Source organism: Salvelinus alpinus, chromosome 6 (genome assembly GCF_045679555.1).
Source record: "Salvelinus alpinus chromosome 6, SLU_Salpinus.1, whole genome shotgun sequence".
Classification (NCBI taxonomy): domain Eukaryota; kingdom Metazoa; phylum Chordata; class Actinopteri; order Salmoniformes; family Salmonidae; genus Salvelinus; species Salvelinus alpinus.
The window spans coordinates 91437417-91453217 of record NC_092091.1 but is presented as its reverse complement, the minus strand read 5'-3'; the positions used below and the strand labels follow the sequence as shown (position 1 = coordinate 91453217).

General features: G+C 50.0%; 1 protein-coding gene across 1 annotated transcript in view; it reads right to left on the bottom strand.

Moving 5' to 3' along the window:
- Positions 1 to 15801, bottom strand: part of LOC139579579 (ankyrin-3-like) — a 258392-nt gene that overhangs the window by 91785 nt on the left and 150806 nt on the right. Inside the window, exons 37-43 of the mRNA XM_071408336.1 lie at positions 9016 to 9033; positions 6848 to 6871; positions 5810 to 5876; positions 5511 to 5642; positions 4850 to 4990; positions 3432 to 3639; positions 3015 to 3090 (exon numbers count right to left, since the gene is read on the bottom strand). Coding sequence (XP_071264437.1) covers positions 3015 to 3090; positions 3432 to 3639; positions 4850 to 4990; positions 5511 to 5642; positions 5810 to 5876; positions 6848 to 6871; positions 9016 to 9033 — 666 coding nt within the window. The remainder of the gene's footprint in view (positions 1 to 3014; positions 3091 to 3431; positions 3640 to 4849; positions 4991 to 5510; positions 5643 to 5809; positions 5877 to 6847; positions 6872 to 9015; positions 9034 to 15801) is intronic.

Here is a 15801-nt window from a genome sequence, read left to right as displayed (position 1 = left end):
ATAGAATCAGGTGAAGATGGTCTAGACTCAGCAACCAAGAGCTCAAGGAAGGTATAATCACCTACTGTTTCTGGTGACAAGGGTCTGAGTTTCATTAGACCTCTTTCAACTGACTCAACAAATTCACTCTCTGATATAAATGATTCAGGTGAATCTGCTCTGTCTTCAGCAAACAGTTCCTCAAGACAGAACTCAGAGAATTCAATATCTGAAGCTACTGATTCAGGTGATGAACATCTACTTCCAATGAAAGACAAATAACAATCGCAGCATTGAGGCATGAAGTGAGGAACTGGAGAGTCAGGAGAGAGGGGCCTGTACTCATCAAATGATGCAACAGAATCTGGAGAGGATGATCTAGACTCGGAAAACAAGAGCTCAAGGAAGGTAAAGTCCACTTCTGAAGTTACTGATTCTGGTGACAGGGGTCTGAATTTCAATTCACCAATTTCTACTGCTGGTGAGTATTTTTTCACAGGAACTACATAATCAAGGAAGTTTGCTCTATACTGAGGAATTTGTAACATCCCCGGATCTGGTGATTCCGATCTGTTTTCAGTTAATGGTTCTCCATGACTTAAACCAGAGTACTCAAATTCTGATGTTACTGAGGCTGGTGAGGAGGCTCTACTTTTAGACTGATACGTTTTATATTCAGCTAACGGCAAACTAAACTCAGGAAGTGGAGAGTCGGGAGAGAAGGGCCTACAATCATCCAACAACGTTTCAGATTTAGGTGAAGATGGCCTCATGTCAGTTAAGAAATGGTCAAGATATATAAGGATTCCATCACTGTCTGAACCGCATGACTCAGGAGAAAGAGTTCTGTATTCAGGAATGGACGACAACTGGATGAACTCCCATTCCATTTCTGTTTTACTATCTGGACGGCCAGATCCCGGTGACGGTGGTCTATGTTTTGCCAAGTCTCTTTCAGCTACTGTATCTACTTCTGACAATATTGAATTAGGAGAATCGGCTCTTTCCACGGCATACAATTCCTCAAGACAGAACTCGGAATAGTCTAGGTCTGAAGTAAAGGATTCAGGTGAAAATGATCTATCTATTGAATCACACAGTGAACACTCCTCAAGCACTGAGGGGTTGTGTTGAGGAACTGGCGAGTTAGGAGCAAGCTGCCTATACTCATCCAAGGAAGTAGCAGACTCTGGGGAGGATGCTCTACAGTCAGGAAACAACAGATCTGCAGAGTCCATCTCTGATGTCACAGCTGACCAAGACAGATGACCAGGTGAACACGACCTATAGTCTCCTAGGATCATGATACTATCAGTCTCAGTCTCAGGTACAGGTGTGTCAGGTACAGGTGCCTCAGGTACAGGTGTGTCAGGTACAGGTGTGTCAGGTACAGGTGTCTCAGGTACAGGTGTGTCATACTCAGGTACTGGGGAGTTCGGGGACAGGGTCCTGCTCTCAGTCACCAATTCACACAGCTCTGGCGACGGGGACCATATGTCATCAGAAAACACCTCAGAGGATACAGGGGATAGGGAACTCAGAACACTGTCTGAATGGTAAGGAGAAAAGGGACTCCGGATGATATCTTGGTAGTAAGGAGAGAGGGGACTTCGGATGCTATCGGTGTGGGAAGGGGAAAGGGTACTAAGAGCGCTATCTGCTATCTCTGAATCACAGGAATCCTTTTTACCCTTGTATATGTCTGGAGGAGAATATGAGGGTTCTCTACTCTCTATAATGTAGGCTTTAACCTCGGGTGAAAATCTAGACCCATCCGACCCGGGAGAAAGAGGCCTGCTTTCACGGAATGCCCTGGCAGAATCTGGAGACATTACCCTACGCTCGCGGAGAGGGGAGTCAGGCGAAATCGCCCTGTAGGCGCCAACGGACATTACGGACTCAGGGGATGAGAGTCTAGCTACGGTAACGACCCCTTCGTCCATGGGCGAGAGACCCCGTAGAGAGTCAGGTGACAGGGACTCCATCTCTGAATCAGGAGTCAGAGGTCTGTAGTTAGTGAGATGTGAACACAGCGTTGTGTCTTGGCCAGGGGACTGTGGGGTAACTGGCATGAACATGTAGGATGTTTTTGCCCTCACTATGACGTGATCAGGTTCTGGTCGAACAGTGATAAAGCTAGGGTGCCTGTCAGGTGAGTCACGTGTCATCGGAGTCAACTCGCTGGTTGCCGGACTTTGCTTCGGCCGAACAATGCCCTTTTGGACGTTGGTTTGCTCTACCATGCTGTAGTGAGCCATGGCACAACCCTCTCCTGGCTCGTCAATAAACGAAAGCTGTGTCTCCATCTGTGATTGGTTCCTTCTGAGAGTTGCCAGCTCCAGGCGTTTCTCTGGCCGGTCTTCGGACCTGTGGGGCTTGGGGACCATCTCAGTGACCTGCAGGACTTCGTCTGAGCCGTACATGGCCCGGTAGAAACGAGCTGTTATCTCTTCTATGTGCTTTTCAGAGATGACTGTTCTCTGGTCAGCCTCCTCAGCCACAGCCAGACTTTCCGGACCATGGCTACAGTCCTGAGGCGAACAAGCCTGGCTACGGTTCTCAGGCGAACACGTGTTGCTACAGTCAGACTCAGCTAAATGACTGTGGTCATAGATTTCTGTGCTGGCCTCTCTGGACAACCTGGCTTTGGCTTTAGGGTTCAGGGTGATGGAGGAGACATAGGGTCTGTCCAGTGGCATCTCCCTAAACCCAACACAGAGTTCTCTGAAGTCTGTCTCTGCCTGCTCAGACTCTGACAGACTCAGACCAAAGTCACTGATCACTATGGGAGACGATATCCTGAGCTGTTCCGGCGACAGCCAGCGCTCACGCTCAACCTCGCCTCGCCCCGGTGGGGACATTTGGTCAACACCAGCTGGTAGAGGCCCAGTGGCGCCCACTTGAGGGTGGAGCAGGCCACTGCTACTTCTGCTGCGCTGGCCCTGAGGCTGGTCTCTAGTTTGGTACTGGGGGCCATACACCTGAGAAGCTAGTATCCACGTTTCTGCTCCAATCACGTTCAGAGGGGGACTTACTTGCTCGCTGGCGGTGGCGGTGGCGGACTCCCTTGTTACCGCGTCCTCCGAAGTCCACAGGTTGGGGCTCAGCTCCCTGAAACATGAATGACATGAACACTGGGTTATTATTACATTTACATTTTAGCAGACTCCAAAGAGACATACTATATGACTATAGAATAATAGAAACAATTATTATAATCATTATTATTATTATATATTATTATTAATATAATTTTTATTATTATGTTAGTCTGGAGGAGCTATCAGGCATTGACAATATTGAGTTCTGATGATCTACTGGAATGACAGATTGATAATGAGTCTCAAACTCCGTAGAATTTTCCTCTCTTACTAAAGCCGACAGTTAAATTAAATGTAAAAATATTCTCATCCATCCATGAAGCTGATTGGCTCATTCTCTGACTGACATACATTGGGATCTCGAGGTCCTCCAATAGCCCGTGCATGCTCTCTGAGTGGGTGTGGCCCATAGGCTCTGCCCAGGAAGGAATGTCCAGGAGGGAGGCTACTGATAGGTCCTCCTCTGAGACGGCTGGGGGCGGTCTGGGGGAAGAGTCCACCCTCCTCACCAGTCTGAGGCTGTCTACGTCCTCCTGCACTGAGGACAGGGCTACAGACACTGGCAGACATATAAACAGACAGAGAGAGAGAGAGAGAGAGAGAGAGAGAGAGAGAGAGAGAGAGAGAGAGAGAGAGAGAGAGAGAGAGAGAGAGAGAGAGAGAGAGAGAGAGAGAGAGAGAGAGAGAGAGAGAGAGAGAGAGAGAGAGAGACACACACACACACAGACTCAGGATCAAAACATGGTCAGATTATATCGTCCTCTACCAACATCACTGGCAGAACCCTCTGAATTAACCATTAAACTAAATACGATTTACACTGTGACATTTGGGGGAAGTCTATAAAAAAATGTATGGGCCTAATAATAAAGACGTAATTTAACGGTTAAAAGGGCCTTTTAATGTGGCAAGAACACAGCCAGTCATGATGCTCTCATCTGATTGTCGAACAAATCACTCGTTAGTATCGTGGCAAGGAAACAAATCACTTAGCGGATTTAAAACTGCCCTGATGTTGGAAAACAACCCTGATGTTGGAAACAAACAAAAAAACAAGTCATTTTTTTATATTTCTATTTCGAATCAAAAACAAACAAACAAGCCGTTTTCACGATACAGGTCTCCTCTATCTCTGTAATGTAATGTAACTGGTCCAGAGTCTCCTCTATCTCTGTAATGTAATATAACTGGTCCAGAGTCTCCTCTATCTCTGTAATGTAATGTAACTGGTCCAGAGTCTCCTCTATCTCTGTAATGTAATGTAACTGGTCCAGAGTCTCCTCTATCTCTGTAATGTAATGTAACTGGTCCAGAGTCTCCTCTATCTCTGTAATGTAATGTAACTGGTCCAGAGTCTCCTCTATCTCTATAATGTAACTGGTCCAGAGTCTCCTCTATCTCTGTAATGTAATGTAACTGGTCCAGAGTCTCCTCTATCTCTGTAATGTAATGTAACTGGTCCAGAGTCTCCTCTATCTCTGTAATGTAATGTAACTGGTCCAGAGTCTCCTCTATCTCTGTAATGTAATATAACTGGTCCAGAGTCTCCTCTATCTCTATAATGTAACTGGTCCAGAGTCTCCTCTATCTCTGTAATGTAATGTAACTGGTCCAGAGTCTCCTCTATCTCTGTAATGTAATGTAACTGGTCCAGAGTCTCCTCTATCTCTGTAATGTAATGTAACTGCTCCAGAGTCTCCTCTATCTCTGTAATGTAACTGGTCCAGAGTCTCCTCTATCTCTGTAATGTAATGTAACTGGTACAGTACCTTCACTCTGGTCCAGAGTCTTCTCTATCTCTGCGTAGGTCCTGGACGTCTGCTCCAGAGCTGACTTGTTCATCTGGGTCTCTATCAGGTGGACGATGTCCATCCGGTTGATCTTGGTCAGTCTCTTTATCAGGCTGTCCTCTGCTGGACAAAAGATAAGACATATTATTAGTTCATTAATAATAATAATAATAATAAATAATCATTACCCTTTTCACTTTTATAGCACTTTTGATTAAACACAATAATCTTGCTTTAAACCAACAACAAAAAAAGATACAACAAAAAAGACAATCAATTTCAGAAGACATATTTATCATTCATAAATAGCAAACATTTAAAAAAAAAACTATTTTTGCTTTGTCATTATGGGGTATTGTGTTTCGATGGATGAGAAAAAAACTAACAATTTAAATCAATTTTAGAATAAGTCTGTAACATATATTTATCATTCATAAATAGATGGATGGTTTCCATGGATGAGTCCACAGCTGAGTGCCAAATGGCACCCTATTCCCTACATAGTGCACTACTTACACCAGAGCCCTATGGCACCCTATTCCCTACATAGTGCACTACTTTTGACCAGAGCAGTGCACTATATAGGAAATAGGGTGCCATTTTGGACTCAGTAGAACAGATAGCGTCAGGACAGACATACCAGTGGCGTGTTTTCCCTCTCTCTCAGCCCAGCGCTGCAGCAGGGCGTGGCTCTGCTCCTGTAAGGAGTTAGGGTTCTCCATCCTCACTTCCTGGATCTCATCCTCGTTGAACTCCAGCTCCCTCGCCAGCTCTGAGACACACACGGGGGACGGGGGGACGACGACACTGAGTTGGCGTCTTAAACAGTACCCTTATTCCCTACATAGTGGACGACATTTGACCAGTGTTCTCCACAGCTTTTCACTCCTATTTCATACACACCTTCTACACCAGCTAAACACCACCTGGATAACTTACCTGTCCAGCTGAACCCCAGCAGGTCTGCAATGATAGCCAACGTCTCCTCTTTCCTGTCTGCATCGTCGTGCCAATCCACTACAAACACCACCACGGCCAGAGGTTACACACAGGTCATCACAGCTCAACAGCAGCACAGTAACAACGTTATGGCTATGTCCCAATTGGCATCATATTCCCTATAGGGTGCACTACTTTAGACCATAGGGGCCATAGGGAATAGGGTGCACTACTTTAGACAATAGGGCCCATAGGGAATAGGGTGCACTACTTTAGACCATAGGATCCATAGGGAATAGGGATGCACTACTTTAGACCATAGGGTCCATAGGGAATAGGGATGCACTACTTTAGACCATAGGGCCCATAGGGAATAGGGATGCACTACTTTAGACCATAGGGTCCATAGGGAATAGGGATGCACTACTTTAGACCATAGGGTCCATAGGGAATAGGGTGCATTACTTTAGACCATAGGGTCCATAGGGAATAGGGTGCACTACTTTAGACCATAGGGCACATAGGGAAAAGGGATGCACTACTTTAGACCATAGGGCCCATAGGGAATAGGGTGCACTACTTTAGACCATATGGTCAATAGGGAATAGGGATGCACTACTTTAGACCATAGGGCCCATAGGGAATAGGGTGCCATTTTGGGCCGCAGGCCATAACTTCTCTGAAAATATAACAGTTAAAAACTCTCCAGAGATCATGTTGATTATGGGATGTTTTCTAGGTTCTTGGAAGGTACAGGTACATTTCAGTAGGTAATGTAACCGGCCTCTATGTTATAGGCTGTGGAGGTAATGGTGCTGATGATGGGTGAAGTATGAAGCAAAGCTGATGTTCTGATCCTTACTGTTGATGACAATACCTGCTCTACTCGGACCACCACGACGGTGTATTTGTAGTCGATTAGTACTTAAACAATGGAAAGAATGTGGCATTCCAAACTCAGTGCGGTGATTATTAGTAAAAGGAGTTTCAGTAATGTAGTAGTCTATTAGATGTCCTGAAGTTAATCATGATGGGCATTCCTGGAGTTTTCTCCGAACACATCTAGGTCAGTCAATCTTGAGATTTCATCTACACATACGTGGACAATAGACACTAGACAATCGTCAATAGACAAGGACATTTATATGGAAAAGAAACAACACAACACAAGACAACACAGCACAGGACAAGACAACACAGCACAGGACAAGACAACACAGGACAGGACAAGACAACACAGCACAGGACAAGACAACACAGCACAGGACAAGACAACACAGCACAGGACAAGACAACACAGGACAGGACAAGATAACACAGCACGGCACGAAATGACAAAACAAGACACACAACAGAAAAGTGACAAACGACTGGTCTTGAATAAGACAAAGAAAGGTCTTCCAAGGAGCAGAGAAAGAGAGGAAAGGAAGTGGCAGATTTTTGGTACCTTGCTGCCGCTCCGTGGTCCGATCAGCCCAGATTAGCTGCATCTGAGTCTCCACTGAGTCTTCCCAGATGGGTCTCGACTCAAACACCTCCCCCGTCACCGAGGAAGCTCCAACCCGTGTCTGAGTCTCCACTGAGTCTTCCCAGATGGGTCTCGATTCAAACACCTCCCCCGTCACCGAGGAAGCTCGAAACCGTGTCTGTGTCGGCAAAGCCCTCGTGTCTGGGGCAGATCTGCGAGGCGTTGGTCTGTCATACTTGAAGATGACAGAATGTGGACCGTTGTGATCACCGCTGCTGCTGATGTCGTCGACATCCAGAGAGGATCGGAGGGAAGGCTCTCGTATGTCAGAGCCCTGGTTTCTGTCGGGCTGGGAAGAGGAGGAGGAGTGGGCTGTGGTTTTGTGTTTGCCCATGACAGGGAGTCTGGAGGTGAGAGGTTTGGATTTAGTTGTAGGACGGTCGCTGTCGGAGTGACTCCTGCTGTCTTTGTCAGTTAAGATTTTCTTCCCGGCTTTAAAATCTTCCTCGGACCTCGTCCTCCGGTCCCGATCAAGAGATTCCACCACTGTTGATTTCTGCTCAAGGCCCAGGTCTGATTTCACTGAACCAGCTTTGATGGGTATCTTTGATTTGAAACTGCTTTCATCCTTAGCCACAGTGTCTGCTGAGGTGTAGGGCATTGCCAGGACACTAGACGGTGCCACTGAGATGTCAGACCCTTCCAGGACACTAGAGGTGTCAGACCCTGCCAGGACACTAGTGAGTGCCACTGAGGTGTCAGACCCTGCTGAGGTGTCATACCCTTGCAGGACACTAGGGGGTGCCACTGAGTCATAATAGCCAGCGAGCATCTCAATGATAGAGCACTGCTCCTCTTCCTCTTCTTCTTCATCCTCAAGGGATGAGTCGGATGACTGGCGGACCTGTTCAGCGTACACAGAGCGGGTGACAGTAGTAGCGGTGGTAAACATCTGGAGGTCAGCTATAGTCGGGTCTGGCGAACCTACCTCTAAGAAGCTTACCATCTTAGCTTCTAGCAGGGGGAATGTTTCAGCTTTTGGCTCCATTTTGATGGAGGTCCTGGGTTTGGCCACTGGTTTCCCCCTCTGATCAGCCTCGGGTAATGGTATAGTCTGGAAGGTGGAGTCAGAGTAATCTTTGGTTTGATCCACCTCCTGGAGGTGTAGATCATCAACGGCAATAGTCTGTTCTGTTCTGAGAACATTGGGGCCAGCGTAATCTCCAGTGTCCTCGAACAGAACCTGGTCAACTGGGTGTTCTCCTATGTGAAAGAAGGCATAGCCCTCGCCCTCCTCTTCAACGCTCCTTCTCGTCATGTCGATAGCGCCCCCTCTGGTCATCTCAAAGAACTTCCCTTCCTGGAACTGGAAGGGGTTGGGGGTGCCCCCCTCGGTCGGTGTGCGACCCGGTGTGGTGTCAGGGGTACGGCGGTCTTCCACAAGACCCATAATCCTTCGTTCCTCCGCCTCCACACGTGCGTCGAAGGCTTCGTCGTCATTGTCATCCTCGTTGTCGTCTGGCATGGCACTCCATGGGACCAGCTCTCCTTGAACAGGCATGTCTTCGGGATGCATTTCCAACATGGCTGCCTTACCATCTGCATCCTCCACCTCCTTGAAGCTTTCATCGTCGGTGCATAACACCTCTGGTTTGACTGACAGACTTTCACCAGACTGACTGACACTCAACTGTGACTGATCCATCTCCTCCTCGTGTGCTTGCATAGCCGATATTACATCTATCTCCTCTTTCTGCTCAGTACGTTCACTGATATTTTCACTGATATTCTCTGTGGTATAGTGTTCTTTTTCAGTGCTTAGTGAATGATATTCGAGGTGCTCAGAGACCTGTCTTCCTGATGGTGAATGTCCTGAGGCACTGTATGGTAGGTGAGCTTCACATTGAACTGAACTATCCAACTCAGTTACTGCACCAGGGACTGAGGGTTGGATTTCAGCCACAGTTTCAATTTCAGACTGAAGAGTACCGGCGTCGGTTTTGGGCTTAGATGATTTCGCCTCCCTGTCCATCAGGTCAACGAGCGACTGACATTCCTCATAATCCTCAGAGTCTGATAAGACAGAGCCGTCAGAGTGTTTCCCGTCTGTCTTCGTTTTGACGTCCTGCTCCATCTCTTCGAAGGTTTTGATCTTGGCGGCCATTTTGAACATCTCCTCCTCTGGGGTGAACTGTCTTTGGCCGGTCTCGCTACCCTCTGCATCCACGTCGTCCATATCATCCTCAGGGTTTGAGCTCAGATTTATGGGCATGGAGAGCCACTCAGGGTCTCCCCCCTTCAATGGGAGGGGACCTTCGCGCTCACCATCCATTTGATAGGTCCGTTTGGAGTAATCCTCATTCTCAATGTTGCTGACGTGCTCCTCACCGAGACAGGCTCTAAGCTGAGAGAAGTAGTCTTCATACACAGCTGTCTTCTTTGTCGCCTGAAAGCCTGTGTCTTGTTTCGGTTCAGTGGGGCTGCTCTCCAGTGAGTCAAGGCAGGGGGAGTCCCCGGTTGGGCTTGGCTCTAAAGAGTCAGGGGACTTCCTGGAGGAACCTTCATCCATGACAGGACTGGTCTCCAGAGAATCCCCATGGGAGAGTCGTCTCTCTGGGTGGCCCAGGGCCAAAGGAAAGAGGACCTCTAAGTCTGCAGGTCTGAGGGCCTGACCCACACCGTCTGGGCTGTGCACCGCTCCATGATCAGCTGAATCCCTTTCATGGAGCTCTGGTGCGACCCAACCAGATTCAGGAGCAAATCTGTCTGCTGAAATTGAGTCTTGCATGTTTAGGTTTGAGTATGAAAGTTCTGTTGTTTTGTGGTACGATGGTTTTATCTCTAAATCATCCCAGTCCTCTAAAATGGGTCCTGTCCCAACAGGGACCTGGTCATCCTCTTCAGAGGCTTGAGCGGGGAGCACTGAATCAAACGTCCTTTGAAGGTCAAAGGTCACCTTCTTTGAGTCTCTTGAACGTATTACTGTAGTAGCTGAACTTTCTGATGCTTCCCGCCCAGCTGAACAACTCTGCATGAAGTCATTATCACCGTAGATGACATCGTCCTCCACGGCTCCTACTTGCACTACATTAACAACATCTCGTTCTGTCACTTTATGTACCTGCTCAGTGGAGAATGTGTGGGTTTCCCGTTTGCTCTCCCGTGTAATCATAACCTGTTCAAATCTCTCTTGTACGATGTCATCCTCCAATACAGCACTGAGATCTACAGGTCTGTCTTCTAGGTACTGTTCTAAATCTCCACTGAGGAGTGCCTCCATGCCTGACATATCTTTAACTCTTACAGCTGGTCTGGGGGATGTCTTCCTTTCGATCATGACTTCTTGTAACATTGGTTCCTGAACTGGGTTCAAGATTATCGCTTCGGCACCCCGAGCGTCACCATCACCCATGTCTTGCACTTTCCACCAGTCTTCTTTTTCTGTCTCTGTATCTTCTGTAGACATGTCTACCTCCTTTGTGGAGAAAATAAGTGATTGTTGCTTGTCATCCCTGGTCAGGATGGTCTGTTTGAAACTCTGTTGTTGGACAATGTCATCCTTTGGTGAACCACTGATTACCATACATCTCTGTTCTAGGTAGTGATCAATATCTTCCCTGAGGAGTGACTCCATCCCTGACATATCGCTCACCACTGTAACCGGTCTGGGGGAGGATTTCCTTTCCATCCTGACTTCTTGTAACATTGGTTCCTGAACTGTCATCACTTCAGTGCCACGGACAGGTGATGGTCTCTGTTCTAGGTAGTGATCCATATCTTCCCTGAGGAGTGACTCCATCCCTGACATATCTCTCACCACTGTAACCGGTCTGGGGGAGGTCTTCTGTTGGATCATAACTACTTGTTCCCGAACAGGGGACGGAGTCACTGATTTGGTTTCTACGACTAAATCTTCAGTTTCTGGAAAGATTTCTTCATCACCATGAATCACGTCTCCTAGTACTTTCATCCCATCCATTCTCTCTGTCTCTTTATAAACTGTGGGCAGGTCAACCTCCTGAGTGGGGAATGTGAGTGGACTCATCTGTGGGGTGTCTGCTAATCCTTTGTGTTTCTCACTCTCCCCCGTGCTTGAATGGGGAGTCCTGGTTCCTAGGCTAGTCCCGGGAGAGTCCGCTGCTCCTTCATTCTTCAGACTCACAGGGCATTCATTCCCCACCAGGTTCTCAGCCTTAGTGAATAGCTCATCCCGTCTGTCGTCGTTCATACAGGGGCTGAACATGAAGGTTGGGGTGTCGTTTGGGTGGTCTGCTGGGAGCTCCTCCTCGGCTGCTTCAGCCTGTGGGTGGTTGTGGTCCTCTGTGAACGAGGTCTGTCTGAAAAGCTGGTACTCTGGACTGTCCTCCAGCTCGGCCTTGATGTCAGCGCTAAAGTCCTCAGAGGGTTTCCTGTCCGGGCTGATCTGCATCTCTATAGAAGACTTCCTGTCTGGTCCCATCTCTGGTTCCTCCAGCTGCATCATCTCTATAGAAGACTTCCTGTATGGTCCCATCTCTGGTTCCTCCAGCTGCATCATCTCTGAAGAAAGCCTCCTGTCTGGTCCCATCTCTGGCTCCTCCAGCTGCATCATCTCTATAGAAGACCTCCTTTCTAGTCCCATCTCTGGTTCCTCCAGCTGCATCATCTCTATAGAAGACATCCTATCTGGTCCCATCTCTGGCTCCTCCAGCTGCATCATCTCTATAGAAGACCTCCTTTCTAGTCCCATCTCTGGCTCCTCCTGCTGTATCATCTCTGGGCTGCTCCATCCATCCTCTGGTAGAGCCCTGTCCAGGAGGATCCCTCCATCCTCTGATAGAGCCCTGTCTAGGAGGATCCCTCCATCCTCTGGTTGAGCCCTGTCTAGGAGGATCCCTCCGTCCTCTGGTAGAGCCCTGTCTAGGAGGATCCCTCCGTCCTTTGGTAGAGCCTTGTCTAGGAGGATCCCTCTGTCCTCTGGTAGAGCCTTGTCTAGGACGATTCCTCCGTCCTCTGGTAGAGCCTTGTCTAGGAGAATCCCTCCATCTTCTGGTAGAGCCCTGTCTAGGAGGATCCCTCCGTCCTCTGGTAGAGCCCTGTCTAGAGGGATCCCTCCGTCCTCTGGTAGAGCCCTGTCTAGGAGGATACATCTGTCCTCTGGTAGAGCCTTGTCTAGGAGGATCCCTCCGTCCTCTGGTAGAGCCCTGTCTAGGACGATTCCTCCATGTTCTGATAGATCCCGGTCTAGGAGGATCCCTCTGTCCTCTGGTAGAGCCCTGTCTATGAGGATCCCTCCGTCCTCTGGTAGAGCCTTGTCTAGGAGGATCCCTCCGTCCTTTGGTAGAGCCCTGTCTAGAGGGATCCCTCCGTCCTCTGGTAGAGCCTTGTCTAGGAGGATCCCTCCATCCTCTGGTAGAGCCTTGTCTAGGAGGATCCCTCCGTCCTCTGGTAGAGCCCTGTCTAGGACGATTCCTCCATGTTCTGATAGATCCCGGTCTAGGAGGATCCCTCTGTCCTCTGGTAGAGCCCTGTCTATGAGGATCCCTCCGTCCTCTGGTAGAGCCTTGTCTAGGAGGATCCCTCCGTCCTTTGGTAGAGCCCTGTCTAGAGGGATCCCTCCGTCCTCTGGTAGAGCCTTGTCTAGGAGGATCCCTCCATCCTCTGGTAGAGCCCTGTCTAGGAGGATACATCTGTCCTCTGGTAGAGCCTTGTCTAGGAGGATCCCTCCGTCCTCTGGTAGAGCCCTGTCTAGGAGGATCCCTCCGTCCTCTGGTAGAGCCCTGTCTAGGAGGATCCCTCCGTCCTTTGGTAGAGACCTGTCTAGGAGGATCCCTCCGTCCTCTGGTAGAGCCCTGTCTAGGAGGATCCCTCCGTCCTCTGGTAGAGCCCTGTCTAGAGGGATCCCTCCGTCCTCTGGTAGAGCCCTGTCTAGGAGGATACATCTGTCCTCTGGTAGAGCCCTGTCTAGGAGGATCCCTCCATCCTCTGGTTGAGCCCTGTCTAGGAGGATCCCTCTATCCTCTGGGAGAGCCCTGTCTAGGAGGATCCCTCCGTCTTTTGGTAGAGCCCTGTCTATGAGGATCCCTCTGTCCTCTGGTAGAGCCCTGTCTAGGAGGATCCCTCCATCTTCTGGTTGAGCCCTGTCTAGGAGGATCCCTCTGTCCTCTGGTAGAGCCCTGTCTAGGAGGATCCCTCCGTCTTTTGGTAGAGCCCTGTCTATGAGGATCCCTCTGTCCTCTGGTAGAGCCCTGTCTAGGAGGATCCCTCCGTCCTTTGGTAGAGCCCTGTCTAGGAGGATCCCGCCGTCCTCTGGTAGAGCCCTGTCTAGGAGGATCCCTCCGTCCTCTGGTAGAGCCCTGTCTAGAGGGATCCCTCCGTCCTCTGATAGAGACCTGTCTAGAGGGATCCCTCCATCCTCTGGTTGAGCCCTGTCTAGGAGGATCCCTCTGTCCTCTGGTTGAGCCCTGTCTAGGAGGATCCCTCCGTCCTCTGGTAGAGCCCTGTCTAGGAGGATCCCTCCATCCTCTGGTTGAGCCCTGTCTAGGAGGATCCCTCTGTCCTCTGGTAGAGCCCTGTCTAGGAGGATCCCTCCGTCCTTTGGTAGAGCCCTGTCTATGAGGATTCCTCTGTCCTCTGGTAGAGCCCTGTCTAGGAGGATCCGTCCGTCCTTTGGTAGAGACCTGTCTAGGAGGATCCCTCCGTCCTCTGGTAGAGCCCTGTCTAGAGGGATCCCTCCGTCCTCTGGTAGAGCCCTGTCTAGGAGGATACATCTGTCCTCTGGTAGAGCCTTGTCTAGGAGGATCCCTCCGTCCTCTGGTAGAGCCCTGTCTAGGACGATTCCTCCATGTTCTGATAGATCCCGGTCTAGGAGGATCCCTCTGTCCTCTGGTAGAGCCCTGTCTATGAGGATCCCTCCGTCCTCTGGTAGAGCCTTGTCTAGGAGGATCCCTCCATCCTCTGGTAGAGCCCTGTCTAGGAGGATACATCTGTCCTCTGGTAGAGCCTTGTCTAGGAGGATCCCTCCGTCCTCTGGTAGAGCCCTGTCTAGGAGGATCCCTCCGTCCTCTGGTAGAGCCCTGTCTAGGAGGATCCCTCCGTCCTTTGGTAGAGACCTGTCTAGGAGGATCCCTCCGTCCTCTGGTAGAGCCCTGTCTAGGAGGATCCCTCCGTCCTCTGGTAGAGCCCTGTCTAGAGGGATCCCTCCGTCCTCTGGTAGAGCCCTGTCTAGGAGGATACATCTGTCCTCTGGTAGAGCCTTGTCTAGGAGGATCCCTCCGTCCTCTGGTAGAGCCCTGTCTAGGACGATTCCTCCATGTTCTGATAGATCCCGGTCTAGGAGGATCCCTCTGTCCTCTGGTAGAGCCCTGTCTATGAGGATCCCTCCGTCCTCTGGTAGAGCCCTGTCTAGGAGGATCCCTCTGTCCTTTGGTAGAGCCTTGTCTAGACGTATCCCTCCGTCCTCTGGTAGAGCCTTGTCTAGGAGGATCCCTCCATCCTCTGGTAGAGCCCTGTCTAGGAGGATACATCTGTCCTCTGGTAGAGCCTTGTCTAGGAGGATCCCTCCGTCCTCTGGTAGAGCCCTGTCTAGGAGGATCCCTCCGTCCTCTGGTAGAGCCCTGTCTAGGAGGATCCCTCCGTCCTCTGGTAGAGCCCTGTCTAGAGGGATCCCTCCGTCCTCTGGTAGAGACCTGTCTAGAGGGATCCCTCCATCCTCTGGTTGAGCCCTGTCTAGGAGGATCCCTCTGTCCTCTGGTTGAGCCCTGTCTAGGAAGATCCCTCTGTCCTCTGGTAGAGCCCTGTCTAGGAGGATCCCTCCATCCTCTGGTAGAGCCCTGTCTAGGAGGATTCCTCCATGTTCTGATAGATCCCGGTCTAGGAGGATCCCTCTGTCCTCTGGTAGAGCCCTGTCTATGAGGATCCCTCCGTCCTCTGGTAGAGCCCTGTCTAGGAGGATCCCTCTGTCCTCTGGTAGAGCCCTGTCTAGGAGGATCCCTCCGTCCTCTGGTAGAGCCCTGTCTAGGAGGATCCTTCCGTCCTCTGGTAGAGGCCTGTCTAGGAGGATCCCTCCATCCTTTGGTAGAGCCCTGACTAGGAGGATCCCTCCGTCCTCTGGTATAGCCCTTTCTATGAGGATCCCTCCGTCCTCTGGTAGAGCCCTGTCTAGGAGGATCCCTCCGTCCTCTGGTAGAGCCCTGTCTAGGACGATTCCTCCATGTTCTGATAGATCCCGGTCTAGGAGGATCCCTCTGTCCTCTGGTAGAGCCCTGTCTAGGAGGATCCCTCTGTCCTCTGGTAGAGCCCTGTCTAGGACGATTCCTCCATGTTCTGATAGATCCCGGTCTAGGAGGATCCCTCTGTCCTCTGGTAGAGCCCTGTCTATGAGGATCCCTCCATCCTCTGGTAGAGCCCTGTCTAGGAGGATCCCTCTGTCCTTTGGTAGAGCCCTGTCTAGAGGGATCCCTCCGTCCTCTGGTAGAGCCTTGTCTAGGAGGATCCCTCCATCCTCTGGTAGAGCCCTGTCTAGGAGGATACATCTGTCCTCTGG